The following is an 18,583-nucleotide window of genomic DNA, read 5'->3' on the forward strand; positions in this document are numbered from 1 at the left end:
ATGTTAAGATTATTAAAATTTTGAAATCCTTTATATTATTTTTTTTATGAGTGATTAAATTTATATATAAAAAAATATAATATATTAATTTATATTTTTTTATTTTACTTTAATTAATAAAATATTTTTTCTTTTCTATATAAAAAAATATCATATAGATTACTTTGATTGACCAGTTTGGGTAAATTAATGCATATATTCTTAGATGTAAAATGCAAATTATGCTATAAGTTTGTTTCTAAAAATTATAAAGTAAAAACGAATTTTTCTTGTATAGATGAATTCATTACGAATTTAAAATATAAAATAAATAGAGAGACTCACTTATTAAATATATAAATTTCATATATTTATATTTTGAGTCATCATAGATCTAATTAAAAAAAATTATAAAAAATAAAAAATTATTAAATATATTCAATATACATAAATTATATCTGATATACATATATAATATTTTACGATCATATAAAATTTATTCTCTATTTTATAATAATGACTTTTTTTTAAGAAAAGAAAATAATTTTAAATATTCCTAATATATATAATAATTAACTATGAAAAACATTTCGTGAATGATTTGATGATTACCCAAATATATATATATATATATATATATAAAGTCATGTTAAAGAAATTCGCCACCTAATTTGCAGTCTACGGTGAACCACGTTTCAAGTTGCTGCACTCTGTCTTTTTCAAAATCACCAAATTTGATTAATACTGTATTGATTGATGTGGTAACGTTGATTTTTTAATGATAACTGTAAATAATTTTTCGTTTAAAATTTAATTAATAAAAATTAATAAAATTTTAATTTTTTTAAAAAATTTATTTAATTATATTAAAATTAAATAAAATTATTAAAATACGATAAAATTTAACCTTTTTTTAAGGTCAATAAGCCCTTTAAAAAAACGGATACGAATGAATAGATTAAAATTTTAAATTTTTATGACCTTTTATTTTTTAAAAATTAAAAAAAAAAAAGCAGCAGCACTGCTTGGCTCATAATTTTATAAAATTGTCCAATTATTTTAATACAATAAAAGGGGTCCAAATCTTGTTTGGGCAGTTATACTTGACTAGAATACCCATTAATTGACTGGAAAAACAAATAAACAAACAAAATTCGATTTAATTATGATTCTTTCTCCAAACTCCCTGGCCAGTTACGTACATATCTAGTGAATAAAATTCCAAATGCAAATGTAAATCCATGTTGTCATTCCACCTACCCTGCACATATAATTATTTAATCAATTATTGGGTCAAATTATATTATAATTATTCAGTAATCTAATTAGATTATTGCATTCATACGTTATTATATATATAGAGAGAGAGGGTTGTGCAGTTGGTTGGTTGAAAAACTGAACTTTCAAAATCATATAAAAAGAAATCGAATTAAATTAAATTAAATGGGTTTAATTTGTTGATTTATGCAACTTAGCAACACTGCCTAATCAATGTAGCAATAATCAAACCAAGAGCAGAATCAATCCCATTACAGGTTACCCAGAAGACAATTAATTTAATTCCAATGTAGTAACAACAAGAACAAGATTAACAACCAAAAATAGGAAAAATAATGCAATAAAATCAACCCATCCATCACAAACTTGATGAGGGAAGCTGTTGAAGACTGAAGGATTGAAGCAAGAAAGAGAAGTCGTCAAAGAGTCGAAGCACAGTTAAGCTGTGAAAAAGCACAACTCAAGGCTAGATTAAAAAAACTGAGATATGAGAATTGGTGGAGAGTGGAGATTAAAGATGACAATTGACCATAAGGTGAAGAACAATCAACAAAATTGAGGGCGAGAAGTAGAAAGAAATCAAGCTTCGCATGAAGGATTGAAGGGGCATGAACTAATGGGAGAAGGTATGAACACACACATACACAATAGCCCACTGAAATTTAATTTAATTGGATTAGCTTAGTTTTTTTTTTTTTTATTGAATTAACTGAATCGATGAAAAAAATTAAAAACTTTCAAAGATGTTAACTTAATCAAAATTGAAAACATTAAAATTGAATTGGAAAAAATCAAATTGATTCAGTTCGATCTTAATATTTAAGAGTTAAGTTGATAAAAAAAGACAACATTTCTTAAATTCTATTATAAGTGGGAAGACTTTTACCTATAATTTTCCTTTGTTTTTTCTTTCAATTTTGATAACCTCTACATTTGTTTAATTATTTGTCTTTTCTTGATCACTATCTTCATCATTTATGGACATTTACTCGGTACTGCAGCTAAGCTTCTACATGTTCATAAGATTTAAAAAGGAAAATCATTTGTATTAAATAAAAACTAGAAAAAAATCATATGTATGGTTATTAATAATTTTAATATATAAATAATTTTAATATATATATATAATTTTAGTATATAAAAATTAAATAATATCTTAATTTATTATTTATTATTTAATATTTTATTTTTTATTAATTAAACATTGTTTCATATTTTTTTATTAATTTTTTATCTCTCAAATTTTTTAATAAAAATAATGAAAATATAGTAATATAATTGCAATAATTCATAAAGATATAGTTATTTTTTATATATTTTATTTTTATTAATTAAATATTACTTCATAAAGTGGGCCATTAAATATTGTCTATTTAAATATCAAAATTTTGTTATATGGTTTAATAAAAAATAAAAGAGAACTAAATGGAGAATGCCATTTCATGGCAATACCATGAAAAACAATGCCATGTATCAATCTTTTGAAATACCTTTTTACTTTATATATATATATATATATATATATATATATATATATAAAAGTCATTTACAAGTCTGAAACAAATAACATTGAAATTTTAAGAAAAATTAAAGATCTAAATTTTATCAACATATATTTAAGAGGTTAATTTAAAAAAAAAAAAAACCTCCAAATAATTGATTTTCCCACTAAAATTCAGTTTTTGATGACTAGATATTACACATTATTAACTTAACATGCTTTTGATCGATTCTTATTCTTCTTGACAATATAATTGCCATTTATTTGGAGACTAAGAAATATTTAAACCAAGCAGTCTGAAGCATATAACTCTTAATTTTCTCAATTATATATTAATTAAGAATAGGGATTATATCTCATTAATTTTTTCATTTATGGTTGATTGAAGTCTCCTACATAAAAATTTATAAAATAATAATATAAGTAATCCTTTTTTTCTTTAGAGCTATAATTAATCATAATAATTTGAAGATCTTTCCCACCCTAATTAACAAAAAATAAACTTTTTATTCTACAAAAATTTCATCTTTTATTTTTTATTTTTTATTTTTTACTTTTGCTATAAAATAAAGATAACAATTAAAAAATATATATATACATATTAATTTGATGGAGATGTGAATTTTATATTTTATGTTATCAATAACCAATTGATGTTTAAATTTTCATGGTAATAGAAGTACAATTAAAATAAATTTTTTTATGAGATAGGATAAACTAACAAGAAAATGATTATTTTTTTAATTCATAAAATAGTTATGTCTAAGATTTCTCTGGATAAAGACCAAGTCTGCAATTCCTTTAATGGGTTTAACTGGCGTTTACTAATCTCTAATCAGGTACCTACTTCTGTTATTTTCCTCTTTCCATTTGCTAATTTGATATAGAAATACTCCTGAAGAAGAAACACCTAATTTCAATTGAAATTACCCAAAAGAAGGACCAATATGGAGGGCCTTGCAAGCTCCTCCCTCGTTTTCTCTTCTTTTTTTTTTTTTCCCCTTAAACGTCTCTTTAAAACAAGTCCCTTTTTTTCAAGTGTTTTGAGTCATTCTTAGGAGATTTTATTAATATTTTACATGGATTTGGAATAAAGATAATGTGTCTCCTATAAAATATTACACTTCTTATCCCTTAAACTAATTTTTAAAGGATAAGTTAGACTCAACTTATTTTTTTAAGATAATACCAGAGCCTTCTCAATTAATGTTAGGCCTCCCATTATTGATTTATTGTTTCATACCTCAAGTGTTTGGTCCTAAAAGTAAGCGTTATATTAATATTCTACTTTAGTATGAGATACAAATAATGTGTGCTTTAAGTCTCTAATTGTGTGTATTCTTTTATATATAATCAGTTAAGCATCACTTATTTGTAATTAATATGATACTCAAGATCCATAATAATGTGATGAATGTAAAGCAAATATAATTACTTATAATTAAGCATGTTTTATTATCTTATGCTAGAGTCATAAACGGGATAGCAAGGAGGTTGCTAGCCAAAAATTTTATCTTTGGGGTGTGGAATTGAGATATGCTGAAATGGACTGCATTTCTTAATTAAGTAGAATTCTTTTTTTTTTCCCATAAGAATAAACTTATATTAAAATAATTTGAATTTATGGTAAAATGGCATCTATATTTAATAAATAAAACTTTAGCTTATCATTAATATCACTACAATTAGAATTAGCAACAAAGTTTTATAGCAATATTAATTTTACTGTTTATAAAGTAAACATGCAGTATTGGTACATAAAAAATATATGGTAATAATTATTGTCATTGAAAATTTTTTATAGTAATAATTGTTGTTGTTAATAACTTTTTTTTTCGGTAATTATAATTTTGTTGTAAAATAATTATGATTATAATTTTGTAGTAGCGACATACAATAATTCATATATTGCTGTTATAAATTTATAGTAATAAATTTTATACTTTTGATAATAAAAATTTTTGCTGCTAAATTTAAAATTTCTTATAATGAATTTTTATTTAATTATTTTAAAATTTTATGAAATAAAATAGAATTTTTGTGATTTAGACATTTATTTCCGAAGTCAATCTAATATACCCTCAAGATGCTTTCAAGAGAAGACATAAAAAGATTGTTAAGAAAGACATTATTATGTTAAAGATGATGATTAAAGATATTAATAATAAAAACTATAAATTTTTTTTAAAAAAAAAATACATATAATAAACTGCCTTTTGCAACTTCATTCAATAAATTAAGACAAAAGAATATTTTTCAAAAAAAAAAAAACAGTTTCACACTTAATAATGAAAAAGCACTTAATGGTGTAGGCCTCTAGGATAGGAGCATTAATGGGATATTAAAGGTCTATGCTTGATAATAAATGACATTGAAATATTAGCCTCAGAATTGAAGCAGAATCCTAGCTGCTAAGGTAATATAAATCAAGATTCTTGGAATGGGAAAAAAGCAAGAAATTTCCAGGATGACTTATGACTGGAGTTTCAACTTTATGTGGAAAATTCTGAGAGCATTAAAGATTGGTCTTGATTATAGAGACATTAGAATGTGTTGGGCCCTTTCAAAGTTTGAAAAGGAGAAATAGACTCACTTTTTGATTGTGAAATTTTACTTTATAAATCTCTAGTTTTTGTAAAAGAGCAATCATGCTCATGTTGATTCCACAACAAAGGTTCTTGGCATGCTTGAGTTTACCTAAGAGATAATTGTGAATTTTCCTATATAAAGAGTTCATGTGTGTTGGACCTGAATCTGAATATTGTATCTATGCACAATTAAACAAGCCCATTATAATTTAATGAAGAAAAACTTATTTATATCCTTCTGAAGCGTTGAAACAAGAATCATCACACAAGTATACAGGACACCAATGACTTGTCTCTCTTATCATTTTAGGTGATTTAATAATTTAAATATAATTTTTTATCTAACTCATTTATATTGAGAAAAAAGTTATTAATGTAGAGTTTATCATGAATAATTTTCTTTTAGTTATTAATGTAGAATTTTTCATGAATAATTTTCATGATCTAAAAGAATTTCGTGTTTGTCTTTGTTAGATTTCATTCTTCATTTTTATAGGATATATTTTTTTTAAAAAAAAATTACATTGATATTGAGACTTGTTTATTTTAATATAAACAAATGATCAATAAATATTTCTTAATTTATTTTTAATAATTATGATTTTTTAAAAATATTTATGAAATTAATTTTTTTAATATAATTTATGTGAAGGGAAAAAAATTATTGTTCCCCTAATAAAGGGAGCTAGCTCCATCCCTCGTCGAAAGTATAAAAGATTTATTATCCCATGTCGATCGAATATAAGATAAGAATACTAAATCGAAATATAAAACACTTCAACATTGCTCTGAAATTGCGGGGAAAAGTATAAAACAATCCCTTCCAATTCTAGTGAAAAGTGATCCTTTGGTGCCATTAGAAGCACAAAGTCTAGGAGAGATGGTAATGGAGAAGCCAATGAATAAAGGATCAAAGCCTCATGCAGGGGTCTCTTAGAAACAAACCATTTCGAAGACAAATAAAAATCTTGGCAAAAATCTTACCAAGACAGGTCCTTTGAGAAGTTAAAACCAAAATTCAAGAATCAAAGTTTCTTGACTTGTCTAATGTCCTGTTTCTTCTCCTGTCGTAATCAAGTCAAGGATAAAAGTAGTTGGCACACCATACGAGGGTGCAAAGAATGGTTGTAAATACTCTAAGACTACTTCTTATACTGGCTTTGATCAGGTCAAGTTGATCGAGTCAGTTTAATTTCTCTCCCGTCTTTCAAAGATCATGTTTAATTTGTAGGGCACATGGGGATCCCACCTAGACTGTGGTACGTGAATGTGTGTGTACTTATAAGGTTAGCACGACTGAGTAAAATTAGACGTCTTTATGTGTGTATGTTTTCATCTTTGAAATAAAAAGACAAAATGCACCAAGGCATGAACTAGTGTCCGTGTATTCGTGGCAAAAGCTCTGAGACAAGTCCATCTGTTATTGAGATGGTCCTTTGAGATCTTACTTTAGTTGTGGGTATGTGTGGGTGGATAAGTTTTGATAATTGTCCTTAAACTTATCTAATTATAATATTATAGTCTCTTCACTTAAAAATGTAATATAAAACCCCATTAACTTTTAAATTTTACACAGTAAAATCTCTCTAATCTCTAATTACCGGTTTTTCAGTTAGACGCTGATCTAAACAGTTAAAGCATAGATTTTAGTCAGTATTTCTCTTTTCTCTCTCAAGCCACATGTAAATTGAATCATTCTTCTCTTTATAGATAGAATATTTTTTTATGCATAAAGAGAATAATTTTACATTTTGCATAAGACAAGAGAAAGAAATGTTGATTAAGCGTCATACGGGAACTATTCACATCAGTTTCTAACTAAAAAATCAGTAATTAGAAGTTAGAGAAATTTTATTGTGTAAAATTTGAAAATTTATGAGATTTTATGTTACATTTTAAAGTTAAAAGACTGTAGTGTTACAACTATATAAGTTCAAGGACAGTTATTGAAATTTATTCATGTGTGGATTTATAAAAATTAATGTACCTTGATAAAATTGTTATGATTTTATTAAAGAGTGTATCCCTTTTTGTGTGTTTATATTTAGATCATGAAGTTTGTATACAAACAAATCTGCTGGTAGTTCAACATTAAAGCACAGTAGGTTCTGATACCATGTAAAGAAAATAAACCGAACCTAACTCTACCCTAAATGGCTAGTTCAAGAGGAGGAGTTTACCCAAATCTTATACATAGCATAAACATATTATTCAAAACCAATGTAAGACAATAAAAACCATGGTAATTTTAATATTCCTTAAATTTTATATAAATAATACTTATACCCTCTAATTTTCCATATAAATGACATATATTGAGACTCTGTTTGGTATTTAAATTTAGGATAAGAAAATAATTTTCAAAAAGAGCACTATTTTAAATACTATTAAAAAAATAATTTGAAAATTTTCTTTTGTTATTTTTAGTATTTTATAATTAAAACGTATTAAATTTAATTTTAATTATTTTTAATACTCTCTAATAATTTAATTATTTTAAAAAATATTAATTTTTAATAGCATTTCTAATAATAGTGACAAACAGAGTCTAAGTCAATTTTATAATTTACCCAGCAAAATTGAAACTTTAATGAGAAGAGAAGACACCAAATTAAAACTTTGCTTTTATTTTTCTCCTATTTACATGTTATATTTATTTATTTAAATATTAATTATTCATAAGTAGTAGAGTTATATGTCATAAAAATTAATAAAAATGTAACCATACAATGCCTATATATAATTAGTTAAAAAAAATCTCCCATGTAATGATTTAAAACTAATGTGAATTAAACATATAATGAAAATGTAGAGCTTCTAATTTAGGTAATAAAATAAATTATTAATTTTTTTTAGACAATTGTTTCTAATTTACCTATTTTTGGAGCTAACCCCCAATGTGGTCTCTTGGAAATATCCCATTGGTAAATTAGGTTTAATTTGCCATTTTTTTTAATCTCACTAAGGCCTTGTTCAACAACGATTTTTATAATAGCATTTAGTATTTTGGTTAGAGTCAAAAAATTACATTTTTTATTTATACTGTTAGTGACATAATGTTTATAGTAGTATTTAAATATTAAGATAGTGATTCATAAAAAATTACCCTCTTAACTTTTAAAGATTGAGAGAGCTTTTTAATTATAGTCAATAAAATTATATCACTATTTTTACGTTTAACTGCTAATTTAATAATTATTTTTACTAAACACTTATACTTTAATAGTTATATAACTAGCTAACTATTAACAACTAACATATAACAATTTACAGTCAATCAAACAGTTAACAACTATAAATAATTAATAATTATTAAAACAGCTGATATTACTGAACAAGATCTAAGTAAAGTGGGAAATTTATATATAGTAACAGTTTGAAGTGATAGTTTTTTACTCAATTCAGAGTATGGTTAATTTATATTCAATGGGACAACTGCCCCATTAAAATTTTAAAAATTTTTTAGACCCTTTGACAAATTTTAAATAATTTATAAAGTATATATATATATTAATATAATTTTAGGCTAAGTGGGTGCTTTTTTAATTATCGATCCTATATTAGTAATGTAATTATGCATGCATGAACTTATATAGGTTAATGCGACTTGATAAAATTATCATGATTTTATCAAATAATGTATTTATCTATTTGGATATGTATATGCATATTTGAAAAAAATATATAATTTAAGACATATATATACTGAAATTGTCTCAATTAAACTACTAAAATTAATAAATTCTACTAAAATTTTTATTTTTGAACCTGACATTAGAGTATTTCAATTTTTTTTTTTCAAAATGACATAAATTTACATAATTATATATAGTCTTTAAATAAATGCCTCCCATTGAACAAAATTTTTACTCCTGTTACTAACTTAATTTATTAATTCAAGTGAAGCTCGTTCAATATAATTTGAAATGGTTTATGATTCGTTTAAAATTAATATTTTATGAAATTTAAAATAATATGATAATTTATTTTAAAAATAATTTATTTAAATTAATTCAAATTTAATTTAAAATCTTTTATTTATAATAAATAATTCAAATTAATTCATAATTTAATAAAATCTAATTTATAGTTATTCTACAAATTTGTGGGTGAGTTTTCTTATCGAGAATAAGTATACATATATATATCTAGAAATGGGTTTTTAGTATGTGTCAATCGGATATGACTAAAATATAGTTACTTAATAAATTGATAAAATTAATTCAATAGGAATTTTTTAGAATAAATTAATATAAAAAAATAAATTCAATTTTTACACAATTATATTTATTTTTAATTCATTTAAATGATTTTTTTAATTAAAAAATAATTTTTTTATTTTAAATATAAATATAAAAAAATAATTGAATTAAATTCTTATAAATTTTTTTATAAAAATAAAAAAATATTTTATTAATTAAAAATAAAATACAAATTAACATATTATTTTTTATATAAATAAAACTAATCGCTGATATAAAAAATTTGAAAAGTCTAGTAATTTTGACAAAGTATATAAATTTACCAATAAAAGAAAAGCAACTTTGTTGACCCAAAAAGCAAAATATTTGAGATTATATATGAGGTTGGATAAGTAAAAAGGAGAGAGAAGTGGCTTTGCTTAATTAGTTAATATAGCTCTTTGAAATTTGATTTCTTAAACTTCACATTTTATCTATTATTATTATTAATTATAATACATTACACAGAAGAAGCTCTAAATTAATTAATTTCGATTCAAGCTTTGCATATATTGCATGCACTATTCAAATGCTTGAAAATATTTAAGGTGAAGCCTCTAAAAAAATTATTAATTTGCAATTCTTTCATCTCATCAATCTTTGCTGCTTTTTAACAATATAATTAAAAATAAATAAATAAATAAACTATCACTTTCTTAATTATTTCTCTCAAATAACTTTTTTGATAAGCAAGAATTTTATTAATAAAAAAAAACTCAAAAAATGAGCCTAAGACCCAGCACACCTAACCTCAGGAGATAAAACCTTATATTATAAAAATTATTAATTAAATTTTAAATATTTTAATTTTTATTAATTATATCCTATCGTTAATAAAATCATTATCTCACTCGTAGAGACGCCACGTCAATCATCATATCAGCTACCATTTCATGTTAATGATAAGGTATAATTAGTAAAAATTGAAAATATGAAGTTTAATTGCTAATTTAATTTATATAAGGATATAATTGTAAAAAAATTGAAAGTACATGATTTTTTTGGATAATTTCTTCAAAATTATTAAAATTAAAATATAAATTATTAATTATAAATATATTTTATGTAGATAATCTTTACGAGTAGTTTACACGTTGTCATCCCTAACATAATATTTACTATAAAAGTTAAATATAATTAATTAAAAAATATATAATAACAATAATAATTAAGTTTCTAAAACTAGTTAAAATTAGTTTATGAATCATATTTCTATTCGAAATCAATTTCTTATTAATATTTAAAGATCATAAATTTTTTGTTATTACTTTCTTTCATATTATTTTAGGTATTTTCATTTTTATTTTTAATTTTTTACCACTATTTTATCATATTTTAGCATTGAATTATTTTTAGTTCAGACAAATTAATTCAAATTAAATTATTAATTAAGTCTCAATTTTAAAAGTAAGTTGAAATTTTATATAAATTAAAATAGATTGAAAAAATTGCCAAAAAAAAACCTATACTTATAAATTTTTTACAATTATTCCTTATATTAAAAAAATTACCAATTAAATTCTATACTTTTTAAATCATATCAATTGTATCCTATCTTAGTGTAGTGTGACATGGCAACTAACATGATTTTTCATTAGTGAGATAAAGATTTTGTTAACAGTAGAATAAAATTAATAAGAGTTAAAAAATTTTAAATTTAATTTATAATTTTTAGAATATGAAATAGAATTAAAAATATTTAAAAAGTACAATTTTTTTTACAATTATTCCTAAATAAAACTCATATAATTGATTTGAATTAATTTAGAATTAAGAATTAATTATCATTATCGTCCATGATAGCTATCTTTCAGGGATTTAATAGTGAAAGATCAGGGAAAGTCCATTTTTAGCATTTGACATTTCTTGCATAAATTTTTGAATGATTAAAATAAGTTTTAATTTATAATATAAAAAAAAAGTGCTTATTCACATTAACATCACTTTCATGATTATGAAGTTTTGAATTTTAATTTTAATTAAAATTAAATAAAATAAATTGTTGTCAATCATTATAATCATACAATTAATTATGCTGCAAATCATATTCTCTTTACATAATTTTGTTTAAATATAAAAAAGGTTCCATAAATTCAATTCATTTGTAAATTGTATGTGGGGCCAATAGCTTTTAAGACTCCATTTGAAATTGAAGTTGTGAAATCAATAATTTGCTAGCATTAAAGTCATCTTTAATATAAATTTCAATTAGAATTAATTATGTTAAGAAATTAAATAAAAAAATTAATTTTTTTAATTATTATATTTTAAAAATTAGTTATTTTAATTTTATATTAATTATTAATATCATCTGATTAATATATTTAAGAAGCTATTTCTTATCAATAGCTTCAACAATAATATCAAAAACGGACGAACGTCCACAAGAATTGATATTTACACAACCTATCGTCAAAGTTCAGATATGTCCTTCTTCGTGGAAAAAGACCAAAGACTTTCGATGCCCAAAGTCCCATTAGTACTGAAGATCTGAACATTTCTTCTTCTTCTTCTTCTTCTTCTTCTTTCTTCTCAGTTCGTCTAAATTTAAAATCCTTGATTCCCTTGGTTATATATATTAATCTCACGATTCTCACTCCTCCTCCGGCATGCTGATTGATTTTTTCTGCTAGAAAAAGTGGAAAATATGGCAGGTGGTGGAGGAGCAACCTCTGTACGCTCCTTGCTGGAAACACCCACTTGGGCTCTAGCAACCGTTTGCTTCATTTTTATCTTCCTGTCCTTGGTCATCGAACACTCGATCCATCTAATTAGCCAAGTAAGTAAAAATATACATATATAATAATGGATTTCTAAGTACTCTCAGGGATGATTAAATTTTTTTAAGTGTTTTTTCAAACGTCAAGTATCCATTTAATGTTGATTTGAAAATATAATTAATGAATGATGCAGTGGCTCAAAAAACGCAGAAAGAATGCCCTGTTTGAAGCTGTGGAGAAGCTAAAAACAGGTGGGTTTTTGAGCTCTTTTTCAATAATTAATCAAGATTGTGCATTTATTATATAGAATTAATTAATTAATTGTTTGGTGTGGTGATGCAGTGCTTATGGTTCTGGGATTCATGTCTCTGATATTGACAGCAACTCAAGGATTAATCATCAAAATATGCATCCCCAACAAATTAGCAACCACCATGTCGCCATGTCGTCGGAGCTCAACCAAAACTTCCAAAGCATTACAAGAAAGATTTCTGGCAGCTGCTGCTGATGAGAGCAGTTCTGGATCTTCAGATTACTGTAGCTCCAAGGTTTGTATGTAAATTTTTTTTAACACTAAGAAAAGATAGATTTTTATTTTTATTTTCATGTTTTATATTATGGGTTAATTTCAGGGAAAGGCATCTCTTATATCAGAAGATGGGATCAATCAGCTCAATATCTTCATATTTGTATTGGCAGTAATGCAAATTGTGTACAGTGTTCTCACCATGGCCTTGGGAAGGGCAAAGGTATACCACAAAATTCATCATTTCAATTTATTATTATTATTATTATTATTATTATTATTATTATTATTCTAAATAGATGAGGCGTTGGAAAGCCTGGGAGAACGAGACTCGGACAGTGGAATATCAGGCTGCTAATGGTAAGGCCATGTATATTTTTCTCCTCATCTCTCAAAAATAATTATAGGGAAAATTAATGTTTGAAGTAATTTTTAATTTGAATTTAAATATTTTTATAATTAATATCTAAATATTTTCAAAATTAATTGCACTTAATATCCAAACCATACTTGAGAACCAAAAATCAATGTGGGATCATCAAAATAATTAATCTACAATTTTCAATTAATTAGTTACAGAGAGAAATTAATGATAAAAATAAATATCTTAATTTGAAAAAAAATAAAATTAACTTGTTAAAAAAAATAAAATTAATTGCCACTAGTTTAACAATAAATAAATGTTTAGTCTTATGAATTATTGGACTTAAAATATATTGATAACCTAAAATTAAAAAGTTGGTCTAATTTTTAATTTTTCAAAATAATAAGGAAAAGAAAATTAAATAAAAAAAATATAAAAATATTTTAATCATCATAATTTTAAATGTGTTTTATCACACATAGTATACCTAATTGATTTATAAACTATAAATATGAATACATATATTTTAGTATAATTATTCCAAATAATTTAGGACACGTTGCACAGAAGACATTTTAATAAAAAAATTATATTATTATATTTTTAAATAATATATGTATATATTATATTTAAATATAATATAATATATATATTTATTTAAATATAAAATATATTATAACTATTGAAATATAAAATTTAAAAATTGATGGACTAATTTATTTAATTTTAAAAATATAAACACTAAATTATTAGTTTTTCCAAAATATTAGAACTTAATTATTTTAATTAAAATTTGGATTAATCGTAAATTAATAGTAAGGTTATTTTTATCTTTTCGCTTGTGTTATGTATTTTTTTATTTTATATTACAATTATATGTATCTTGAATTTATAATCTATTTTTTAATAAATATATATAAAATAAAATAATTTATTTATATATTTTTGGTTGAAAATTTCAGATCCTAATAGATTTAGATACACAAGACAAACCACATTTGGTCGCAGACACATGAGTTCTTCGGCAACAACTTCTCCCCAACTGTGGACTGTGAGTTTCCTTTGTATTCATTTGCCAATTTTCATTTGCCTCAAATTAATAACAACATCTATTTCTATGCAGAAATGCTTCTTTCGTCAATTCTTCAACTCAGTCGCCAAAGTCGATTATCTCACTCTTCGCCATGGCTTCATCACGGTGACCACTAATTTCAATATTAATTATTGATTATTTCCTATTAATTAATAATCATATAATTAATTCAATAATTAAATCTCTTTCTCATAATGCAATATGTTATACATCGATTCAAATTTAAAAAAATTTTATATTTTAAAAAGAAAATTACATAATTATTAATGAATTTTAATTTAATGCTATTAAAGCAATCTCTACAACTTTATGAAATTTTGAATTCAAAGTTGAATTAGAGTTAAATAAAATAAAATTATATAATTAATTAATTATAATATAATTGAGCTTTAGAGATGAATGTACTAGTTAGTTGATAAAAAATATTTTTTATATTTTTTAATATTTTAACTATTTAAGAAAATAAGCTTATTTTTCTAGTTAAAATAAAAATTAAGTTATTTTTTATTTTTTAAACTTTGATAATTTTACGACTTCCTCTAGATAATGGAAGATTATCATAACATACATTATATAGATACATATTATTAGTTTAATATTACAAACGAAAATATTTTTTTTATGAAAACTATTTTTATAAATAAGTTATTTTCTAAAAAAAAATCTCAGATATCTCTCCAAATTTGCAGGCTCATTTGTCCAATAATTATAATTCCTTCAATTTCCAAAAGTACATACAACGATCATTGGAGGATGATTTCAAAGTTGTTGTTGGCATCAGGTTATGATTACGAATTCTTAATTCATATGTGATTATGAATTCATTTGTTAATAATAATTTATTTTTTTAACTAAAAAATTAAATTTATCAATTTTAAAATTTTCATGGAAATTAATTTTAAAACAAAAAACTCAATTAAATTGAATTGTTTCAATTTTAGACTTTCAATTACACCATTACGATTTTTATTATTTTCTGTTTGGTTTCTTGATTTCTTGCAGTCCCTTCATGTGGTTTATGGTCGTCATCTTCATGCTCTTGGACGTGCATGGTAATAAATAAATAATTTTAATTAATTAAGAGAAACTAATTAATTAATTTTTTTAAACTTCATTTTTACAAAATCTATTTAGTTACTGAACGGTACATGATGAATTAATCAAACAGGTTGGCATGTGTATCTCTGCGTATCATTCCTCCCATTGATTGTATGTATACTCGAATTAATAAACTCTTTTTTAATTGTGATAAATTGATAGTATGAATCAATTATTAATTATTTTAAATAGTAAATTAATTTGTTTAATTATGGTGTTAGATATTGTTGATTCTTGGAACAAAACTGGAAGTAGTGATAGCAAAAATGGCTCTCCAACTCAAAGATCAGAGTAATGTAATCAAGGGAGCCCCTCTAGTGCAACCAACTGATAGTCTCTTCTGGTTCCATCACCCAAAATTTGTATTGACGCTTCTTCATTGTACTTTGTTTATGGTAATCTCTCTTCGTTAATACCAAAACAAAAACACACTTCTACTTAAATGATTAAGAGGATATTTGATTTAACTTATGAAAATTAACTTATAAGTAATTATTTATTTAGTTAAAATACTTATAAGTGACTGATAAGTAATTGATGTGTTTTGGTAAAAAATAGCTTATAAGCATATTTATTATTAAACTGACAAAAAATATATCAAATGAGATTTATGATTAAATTTTGAAAATTAAATAAAGATAATATAGTAAAATATTTGGTTAAACTAACTTATAAATATAGAGTTTATAAGTACGAAAATGAAAAGTTGATGCCTTAACTTATTTATTTTAACTTATAAGCTCAATTTATAAATTCAAAAATGGTTATAAATAAATAGTCAGCCTATAAAACTTATAGTTTGTTTGACCAGCTTATAAGTCTAGACAAACACTCTCTAATTAATTATTATTTAATTAAACTAATTTGTTTATCATTATTTCTCCTCAGAATGCATTTGAGTTTGCTTTCTTCGTTTGGGTTACGGTATATCTTCCTCTTTCATTACCACATATTTAAGTTAATACTTAATTAGTTCAATCGGTAATACCAAACACACCCTTAATCTTATTCCTTTTTTTTTTTTTTTTTGGTTTGCTTCTCAGTTACAATTCGGGATAAATTCTTGCTACCACGAACACACAGAGATCATTGTTGTTAGGGTTGTGTTAGCGTAAGTTCCATCAATCTTTTTTCATTTCATTTCCTTCCTTCTTTCTTTATATATATATATATATATATATATATATATATATATATATATATATATTTCGAAATTTGTGTTCATGCTTACGAAAAAATGATTGTTATATGGTTAATCTCTCCAGGGTGACGGTTCAAATCATGTGCAGCTACATAACTCTTCCTCTATATGCTCTAGTAACCCAGGTCAGATATCCTTACTACAATCATATGCATAGGTTATATTATATCAGATTAATAATTAATTCAATATGGAGTATCTGTTGATGAATGAATTAACCAATAATCAAAATGTTATTTGCATATATATATACAGATGGGAACAAAATTCAAGAGTCCAGCACTAGAAGAACAAACAGCAAACATTATACGACAATGGCATGCAAGAGTGAAGCAGAACAGAGAAAAACAACCAGTTTCACCTTCTGTTAGCTCCATTCCATCTCCTATATCAACTGGTAAAAGAACCATGGATTGCCATGATTTCTATTCCTATAACCGAATGGCTTCTCCTGATTTCTCATCCCATAACAGAAGACCATCTTTTCCAGAAACCTTTGCGTCTCCATCTCAATCTGAGATTGTTGCAAATGATCAAGAAATTGTTCCATCCAGTCCACTGTAGTTGAAATATACTTGCCTAGAAATCAAAAATAGATCCAGCTACAGTATTTAGAAAATTAGATTAGAACATTCAAGAGGTTTTGAAAAACTGGTTATTAGTGGTTCTGTATATTTGTAGTTCAAAAATACAATATTCTATATAATAGTGCTGTAAATTAGTATAAAATATTATTAAAAATTTTAGGTTATGAGTTCTATGGACATTACTCTATACTTGCTGATAATTCTTATTAACATGTTTTAAATTTTTAACAGCACATAAGGCATACTGTAAAAGCCTAAATTTGTTATAGTGTTTTGAATATTATATTTTACCTAAATAGAATTTAAATATTTTATGATGTTATTAAATTTTAAAATACAAATTATTAATTAAACTATATAAAACTTATCAGATTCAAACAATATTGGAGTAATCATAATTCATCATAATTCAATTTAAGACACATATAAATTATTATAAAAAAACTTAATGGAATTTAAAATAAATTTATACATTAAAATTACTAATGAAATTTAAATTTGAATAAAATAATTTTCTCAACAAAAAGACCAGTCATATATACTAAGGAGGTATTTGGTTCACCTATTTGGGTGTAGCTGATAATTGATTGACATTCAAATAGGTGAATTAGAGTTTTTGGTAACCTTCAAAATGTAAAGCTGATAGCTGATGGGTAACTGATATGATACCTATCGGTTACAGTTTATATCAATTCTATTTTTAGAACTATTTCTCATCAGTTAATAGCTGATTTGATTTTATTTTTTATTTAGACCACATTATCTTTTTTTGTTTAACTCAAAAATCAATATTATTAATTCTTTTATTTTTTTTATTTATAATTTTAACATCTTAATTAGCATATTATTTTATTAACATATTTTTTTTATTAATAACATAAAATATAAATATTTATTTATTATAAAAAAATATATTTTTTTATTTTTAATAACTTAAAATTAATTATAAGTTTTTTCTTTATCAACAATAACAATTACTTTGTTATTTTATAACTTTAAAGTTATTTAATTATTTTTTAAAGAATTTAATTATTTTTTATTTTAATAATAAAATAAATGATATAATATAATAAATCAATAATTATATATTTATTTTAATAATAAAATAAATAATATAATATAATAAATTTATAATATTATATTTATTTCAATAAGAAAATAAATTATATGATACATACATTTATTAGTCATTTTACATATCAACATATATCAATAGCTAAATATAATTTTTTTTCTAAACGCGTAACATAAATCAGCTACCAGTTAATGGCTAACAGTAAAAGCTATCAGCTATATCTAATAGTTAAACTAAACAGACCTTAAGGAAGATGATTCTCAAAACGGTGAAAGCACATGCAATTCATATTTTAAAAAATGAAAGAAAATAAAATAAAAAAGAAATGAAAC

General features: G+C 23.4%; 1 protein-coding gene across 1 annotated transcript; it reads left to right on the forward strand.

The window, feature by feature from the left end:
* The first annotated feature begins 11,971 nt into the window (after positions 1-11,971).
* LOC110648979 (MLO-like protein 3) lies at positions 11,972-17,340 on the forward strand. The gene is made up of 15 exons (XM_058148261.1): positions 11,972-12,366; positions 12,501-12,558; positions 12,650-12,855; positions 12,940-13,056; positions 13,133-13,193; positions 14,160-14,248; positions 14,321-14,395; positions 14,980-15,071; positions 15,293-15,342; positions 15,459-15,499; positions 15,610-15,783; positions 16,277-16,312; positions 16,432-16,499; positions 16,654-16,714; positions 16,845-17,340. The coding sequence occupies exons 1-15, from the start codon at positions 12,235-12,237 to the stop codon at positions 17,151-17,153; spliced, it is 1,569 nt and encodes a 522-aa protein (XP_058004244.1). The 5' UTR covers positions 11,972-12,234; the 3' UTR covers positions 17,154-17,340.
* Positions 17,341-18,583: the final 1,243 nt, after the last annotated feature.

This window comes from Hevea brasiliensis, chromosome 6 (assembly GCF_030052815.1).
Source record: "Hevea brasiliensis isolate MT/VB/25A 57/8 chromosome 6, ASM3005281v1, whole genome shotgun sequence".
Classification (NCBI taxonomy): Eukaryota; Viridiplantae; Streptophyta; class Magnoliopsida; order Malpighiales; family Euphorbiaceae; genus Hevea; species Hevea brasiliensis.